Source organism: Ictalurus punctatus, chromosome 4 (genome assembly GCF_001660625.3).
Source record: "Ictalurus punctatus breed USDA103 chromosome 4, Coco_2.0, whole genome shotgun sequence".
NCBI classification, from domain to species: Eukaryota; Metazoa; Chordata; class Actinopteri; order Siluriformes; family Ictaluridae; genus Ictalurus; species Ictalurus punctatus.
This window is the reverse complement of record NC_071284.1, coordinates 10,670,001-10,677,853: the sequence shown is the minus strand read 5'-3', so window position 1 is coordinate 10,677,853 and position 7,853 is coordinate 10,670,001. Positions and strand designations below refer to the sequence as shown.

General features: G+C 37.6%; 1 protein-coding gene across 1 annotated transcript in view; it reads right to left on the bottom strand.

Moving 5' to 3' along the window:
• Positions 1-1,226: 1,226 nt before the first annotated feature.
• nudt4a (nudix (nucleoside diphosphate linked moiety X)-type motif 4a) overlaps positions 1,227-7,853 on the bottom strand; it is a 25,294-nt gene continuing 18,667 nt past the window's right edge. The window contains exons 3-5 of the mRNA XM_047152849.2: positions 5,892-5,936; positions 5,669-5,753; positions 1,227-1,915 (exon numbers count right to left, since the gene is read on the bottom strand). Coding sequence (XP_047008805.2) covers positions 1,710-1,915; positions 5,669-5,753; positions 5,892-5,936 — 336 coding nt within the window. The 3' untranslated portion in view covers positions 1,227-1,709. The remainder of the gene's footprint in view (positions 1,916-5,668; positions 5,754-5,891; positions 5,937-7,853) is intronic.

Sequence of the window (7,853 nt, the reverse complement as noted above, 5' to 3'; positions counted from 1 at the left end):
ACCAAAGCCATTTGGGATCACTCCTTACAGACTGTCTGCACACACCGACACACTAGTGCCACCTACTGGTCTGGAGTTCCCTGCTGAAAAATTCAGCTTGGTCTGACCAGCCAACAAAACATAGGCCGGGCTGTTTGTTAGATCATCTTTACAAGCTGATAATTTATTTTCCAGCTTCCTTATTGCTTGCATAAATGGATCAAAGTGTCACTCTGATTCAGAGGAAACATAGCAGGAAGCCAGTTACAGACATAAACAGCATTATGGACAAAATTAGAAATCTGCAGCTGCTTATGTGTGTGAGAGAGGTAGTTTGACCTACATTATTCTTATAACGCCATCGATGAGCCCTCAGGATATTGTATAATGCATTGCTCAACCCATAGTTTCATTGTCAAGCTATTGATAGATGTTAGACTTTAGCCACACTCGCATCTAAAATGACCAGCCATTACTGTCTATGATACTATTTATAAAGCTGAAATAAAGGAGCAATTTCTCTCTTTTGCCTACTAGTTTTTAATACTTCATATTAAATACTCCAAGCAGGTTATGGCTTTAGCAAAAAGATAGGAAAAAGCATGCAGTTTTGTGATTCTACACGCTTGTCTTACACCTCTGATGTTGGTGGTTTGAATTCCGAATCCGCCTTATGTGCATGGATTTTGTAGTTTCTCTGGGTACTCCAGTTTCCTTCTCCAGTCCATAGACGTGGGTTTTAGGTTTATTGGCATTTCCAAATTCTACATAGTATGTCAATGTGTGTGATTGTGCGCTACAATGTGTTGGCATCCTGTCCAGGGTGTCCCCCACCTTGTGCCGTGAGTTCCCTGAGATAGACTCCAGGCACACCCATTCCAGACAACAGTACAGAAAATGGATGGATATCTTAAGCACAACACTACGTTTAGAAATATCAAAATTTCCTGAGTGAAGTTAAAAAAGCCTTACTTGAAGCTTCTGTATTGGTATGTAGACTTGCACTGCTTAATAGAGCGAGTTCACATTTGAGATCAACTAAAAGGCTCACAGCATGTTAGACCAGCATTCCAGACATGAAATAATGACTCCTAAAGTGTCAAAATCATGCTGTTATCTCAGTGTCTGTACACTGACGTGTTTAGATATAGAAGTTACACATGCTGTCAAAGACACTCAGCTCTTTTGTTTCAAATTATTGTAGTGCTTTGGGACTTAAGGAAAATAAAAAATAAACACAAATGGAATCCTTTTTTTGGGGGGATTTCATTGTGAATTTTTTTTTTTTTTACATCATCAAGTATTGCACAGTTTTGCCATTGCTAAAGATGCTTTAGCTTCATGTCAAACATTCTTTAAATCACGGCAACCTAGGAATAAATAACGCTAAAACCCCATAAGTAATTTATCAGTTATTTAAAAAGCCAGGTGCTCCAAATGTCCAGTATCTTCATAATAGCCTTCATTCTTCATTCAAATAGGCTTTTTGTTCTTCATTCAAAGCTCAAGCCCACCACATATTTGTTCGGCTGTAAGAAAGAAATGTCTCAAAAGCTCTATACACACTATATCATAAACTTGTGAGTCAAAGGCACATTCTTCTTTAAACTTTTGGCTTCTCAACATTAGAAAAGAAAAAAAAAACCCTACTAAGTATAGAAATTCTGCATGCAAAAGTATTCTTTCCAGTCCTTTTTTGTGTAGCTCAAAGCTGCCCCCTGTTGCCAGTTCTATCTGTGTAATCGGGGCAGACTGCAGTCATGTGAGGTGGTCTGACGGAGAGGTGTGTTATCGCCTTGGCCTGTCGGCTCCTGAGTGTTTCCGTTATTGGAGCCACAGCGAGGTGTGAGTCTGCGCAGGTACTCAGCATGCACCGGCTTATGGCACTGCAGCACCCGGATCGCCTCGTCAATCTTAAACCACTTTCTCTTGCGACCTGTGAAGGACATTGTACGTTGGCGTTATACTTTAGCACTTTCAGTACTGCTGACATATAGAGATGCCTTTTCAATTCAATATTCAATTATTAAGTTATTACTCCTGTAAGACAACACATGGGTATTATTATTATTATTATAATAAAAATAGTGCTAACATGATGACACACTTTGTGACCTGATTGATAGCTTTATAACCTTTATTATAACCATAATTATAAGGTTCTAATGGACAATTCCCCAATTTTAAGATAAGCCAGAAATTCTTACTCTCAATGAGAGTTTTATATAACTTCAGATTTTTGTTTATACATTCAAGCAATTTATACAGGGGGTCCAGAAAGTTTCCATACATAGGGGACGATGGATACCAGCACCATGTCGGTTGTTCCTTCATCAGTGGATGTTCGTGGACGTTCACTTCTCGGTTGGTCTGCAACACTTCCAGTCTTTCTGAATTTATTTAATAAGATCGGCAACAGTGTCGTGTATGATGTGCTTACCATGTTACCTGTTAAAGTCAATGATTCCTGTTCCAGCTATGAGAATGTTTTCAATACGTTCTTCTTTTGTCAAAGGCATTTTTAAAGGCTATCTGAAAAAAAATATATATACATATATAATATAAAGTATGAAATTTTGGAAGATATTTTGCATAAAAAAATAAATAAAAAAAAAGTATTATTTCCTAATGTCTGGAGACTTTTGGGACACCCTGTAGTGTCAAGATTATAAAACAAAGTAATTAATTAATTAATTAATTAAACACGTATTGGTTGAACTGACATTTAACCTCAGTCTGCGGATATGCTTCGATTTATAAGAAACCAGCTGAGTGTATAAGCTTACTTTATATAACTATTACTAAATTAATACAAATGCATGGTGTCCTGCAGTCTGATCTGACATTATACATGATAATAATAGCAAGGGGTCGAAAATCTGAAATGTCACGGGTAAACCATAGATGTTGGCTTCTCTGTATATTAGAGCTGCAACAACTAATCGATAAAATCGGTAATAATCGATTATGAAAATCGTTGTCAACGAATCTCATTATCGATTAGTTGGTCTGCGCGCACGGTACGGGGGAGATTTACTCATTACGTTACTTCTGTTCAGAAAACACGCCTTGGAGAGTAAATACTAAAGTTGTGTCCCAAATGACGTACTATACACTTACACTATGGCGTGCTCTACCATCTAGTGTGTGAATTTTAGAAATGTAATATCATCTCAAATGGAACACTAGCGTTTTTTTTTTTTTTTACTAACCAGAACTATAAGCCACTTCCTAGTCGACGGCGCTTGATGTCATACGCACGTAATGCGACACCGCTAGCTTTAGCCTCAGAGTCACTGACAACGACTTTCTTCAGTTTACTGTTTCCGTCAGCGTTAACTTTTATTCCCCACATGACTTCAGTCCTCATCAGACGGAGGCGAAATCACCACGTGACTGAGGAAGAAAGTGCAGGGGTGAATTTTATATTAAACACCGCAGAGAAGGTTTATAAACTTTATAAAGCGGAGTTTGTGGAGCACGGAAGCATGACAGTGATGCTGTCGCGAGTTGCTTGAAAGGTTTAATTTCATTTCAGTTTATTGTCATTATATGGTGTATTTGCACGCTTGCAGTGTAAATTGTGTAGTTTATTATAACGGAAGTGATGTGTTAGTAACGAGGCTGTGTTGCTCCTCACGCGAGTAAGATCTGTAATGTCTAATTAAAACACTATGATCAAAAGTATAATATGTCTAAAGGCAGCGGGTAACAGAAACCACAAGATGCAGTGAAAGGGAGTTTTTATTATTAATTTAGGACTGTAGTTAGTTCAGTGCTTTTTGTGCATCTATAAAAAAATAAATCTATCTATCTATATATCATATATATATATATATATAGTGTGTGTGTGTGTGTGTGTGTGTGTGTTGGGTTCTCAGTTGTGTAACGTTTTAGTCTGAATTTATATTTGTAACACTCAGTTTGTGGACTTTATTTTAAATAAACACAAAAAGGCACTGAAAGTTTGTCCCGCTCCATCCGATTGATCGATTAATTGAAAAGATAATAGGCCAACTAATCGATTATAAAAACAATCGTTAGTTGCAGCTCTACTGTATATACAAGTTAAATGTTAAAAACATGAACATTTTGCCAAAATAAATAAATAAATGAAAACTCAGGAAAAACTTTATATTTACACAGTTGGAACTTGAACTGCATTACTATACTAAATATCCTTCTATAAGTGAAAGTATATCTAACAAAAATACAAACAAAAAAAACTCCACACAAACAGTACTTTAAAATTTGACTTATAAAAAAACAAACAAAACAAAACAAAAAAAAAAACACTATTATAAATTTAGTATATAGTAATGCCGGTTAGTAATTATGCAGTATTTTTGTAACATTTAAAAATGATTGAAAAATCAATTAATGTCTACGAACTGCAGAACTTCAACGTATTGTAATGTATGGGCTCTGTTTTTTTTTGTTGTTGTTGTTTTGTTTTTTTGTAAAGTTGTCATCTTAGTTTAAAGTCAAAAAGCCCTGTGAGAACTGGTGATGTTCTGCCAGGCCTGTAACGCCGCGTCTGATCATGTGTCTTGGTAATAGACTTCTTCGGATGCAAGGATCTGCAACCAGGCATTAAACCTGCCATTTGATTTATGGCAATTAAATATGTCTGGTTATTTATGGCACAATTCATTTCTTAAAATTAATTTTATAAATCTCTCTCGCCAACACCCACCCAGGCAGCTCATGAGTAGCATGCTGCCAGCGTCCCTGTGTGAATTGGGGTTATATTGCCCTATTTGGCAGCCATCCATCCAGGCAGAGGGATCGAGAGAGGCCAGGGAGAGGGAGAGAGCAAAGTCTGGAGTGTGGTGACGCTGACTGGAAAACAACTGTGGCACACATCCTGGCACACAAACAAACTCAACGCTATTTATACTGCTGCAGAGAGTGAAGGATTACCAGGTTTTCTCTTTCCACACCATCTACAAATAGTTCAAGTTTGAATTACACTGTATGTGGGGAAACAGTTATTTATATAGTGCCACCCCAATAGCAAGTTTCCTGGGACTAAAACACATGGTCACATAAGGTCTTAAACACTGTTGCATAAAACCATGTCTACCCTCAGATTATAACACTGCAGTTAAGCCATGACCAGAAATCAGCCCAGACAAGAGTAAGCTATAAACTCCAGCCACGAAAACCAATAAAATGGCTTTATAAATTCAGCACAAGCGCTTATAAAGTCTACAGCTCTCAGACACAATGGGTCACTATAGCTGACAGATGATTTTATTCACTTAGCAGCTTTGGTGATCAAAATGATCATATACAATGGTGCTTGAAAGGTTGAATTTTTTACATAAATATGACATTTCCGCACAAAAACATGATCAGATTTTCACCCAAGTTCTAAAAGTAGACAAAGAGAACCCATTTTTTTTAAATGAGTCAAAAACATGACATACATGTGCAAAAATAAAACAGACAATTAACTGCAGAATGTGAAAAGACAACAGTATGTCCCCCTCCCGGTTTTCGTAGCTAAACTATTATGTTGTGAACATAACCTCAAAGAATCTGTAGTATTTGGCAGTCACTCAGAAACACAATGAAGCAGAACTTCTTTCATGGCACATGGAAAAATATTACATTTGAAAAAAGATCATAGCAGAGATTGCACACAAAATCTGACTGTTGTGCTTCAGGTTGCACGTTAACCTACCAATATTAACAGAGTCCTCCCAGTCCTCCAGTGTCTCTGTAACCGTAAGCACATACACATACGTTCGGTGTTTGCTGTCTAGGTTCTGCAGAGAGAGAGAGAGAGAGAGAGAGAGAGAGAGAGAGAGAGAGAGAGAGAGAGAGAGAGAGAGATAAAAAAAAAAAAAAGCTACATAAATAAAATTCACACACCAGAAATGCATTTTACCAGCAAGGCATCTTACCTCAAAAACCCCTAGCAATCTGCCAAGCGTGCCCCTTACACCAGCCTGCACAGCCGTGGAAAAAGTAGACAGGAGAAAATAAATAAGGTACATTCACAGGAAGAGGAAAAAAACATCAGCATTATGAGCTACCCATGAAGGTTGTATGATGTGACTATTGGTGTATCCTGACTACTTTCAGCACAATATGTCATGAAGAACATAGAATACATATACGAGTTTCCGTTAGCCGGTACATACTGGTTTTTGCGCTTTAAAAATTCAAAAATAAAACAGAAAATAAAAAATTGTCGGACACAATATCAACACGAAGCACACATCAGACAAAGTACACTCGCAAATGCACACCTAAATATGATCTCTGTCTGCACAAAATTTGTTCCTTCACATTTCTCTTCATTTTTACTTTTGCTTTTCAGCGGACCCATTCTCTCTCTCTCACACACACACACACACACACACACACACACACACACACACACACACACGTCTCTGTGCTGGTAGTCGCTCTCTCTGTCTCGAGCTAACAGCTGACGCTCGACCACACCCCTGCTGCCACAATCGCATCCCAGAGTTGAAGCTGTTCTGTACTGAGGAATGGGATGAAAGTCCTACAAGCTGATGTGAAGGATTGACCAACAGTTACCGGAAATGTTTTATTGCAGTTATTGCTCTACAACCAGATACTGGAAGCCACTCACAGATATGTAATAATGGATCATTTTCCTCAATAAATAAATGACCGTGTGTAATCATGACCAAGTGTAAAGTCATTTGTTTAATTGGATTCTCTTTATGTACTTTTAGGACTTGTGTGAAAATTTGATGTTTTATGTCAGAAATATAGATTTTATACAGAAATATAGAAAAGTCTAAAGGGTTCACAAACTTTCAAGTGCCAATGTGTGTGTGTGCATATCTCACACACAAGATTCCAGAATGTTCATATGAGAACAGCATGCCTTGCCTTGAATACTGTGAAATACCCTAAACTAAGCTCAGGTTACTCTGTCTACAAAGAACTACTCCCCTTAAAGCATTCGGACAATTAATTAGTCTCATGGCTTGACTCACGAGTTCACAAGACAAGACATTATATTTAGTATAGAATGATTTGTTACATAAGCAGCAGTAACTACATGAACATTTCTCTTGGGAAACTCAGTGTGCTCTTCTGTTCCCCGTCTGTTTCCATTATCAATGCTTTCAATTTGCTGCTCAATAAATATGTTCTAGACAACCTTGTCAGACCTCCATCTAGCAAGTTACTGTGAACATTAATAGCTTTCTCTCTGCAGTGATTACAAAGAGGAGTGCTGGAACCAGATCAAAATTCAGTAAGTGTTCTTCAATCAGCACTTTCAAATGCCACCATCTGACTTCATGCTCATACGAGCACAAAAGCAAGCCCCAGAAATAGAAAATACAAAGGCAACATAACTCATATCTCAGCCCTGACACCGCTCCAGAGGAGTTTGGAACCCTTGAGCCTCACCGTTAACAATGGAATGCTATATATCTCAGGTAGATTACAGCCTGTTCCTGGATTTCTCAAGAGAGTGTCTTACACAAATGGGGTTAAACATCTCCAGGCATAATCAAGCTAACATTATTCATGCTGAACAGTAAATATTTGGAGATTAAATAAAGAAGTTTAATTCAAGATGCATTAAATATAGGGATATATTGGCAACTTAAGTCCAAGTTACGCCATTATTTAGAGATGGGTTATGCATGTGCAAGTCATTTTTCTGGGTGCACCATTCAAATTTCCCTTAATTCATCATCTGAGGTTGGCTTATTTTTCTTGAGTTGAGATGTCCAAGACAGGGTTTTTCAAAGCATCTAGACAAATGCCTTTAAACACAAACATTTCCCTTTAAGCACAAAAAAGTAGGGATAGAAAATGCTGACTGATGGAGGAAACAGTGTCTTTTCCCCTTTTGAGATCAATGTAATACG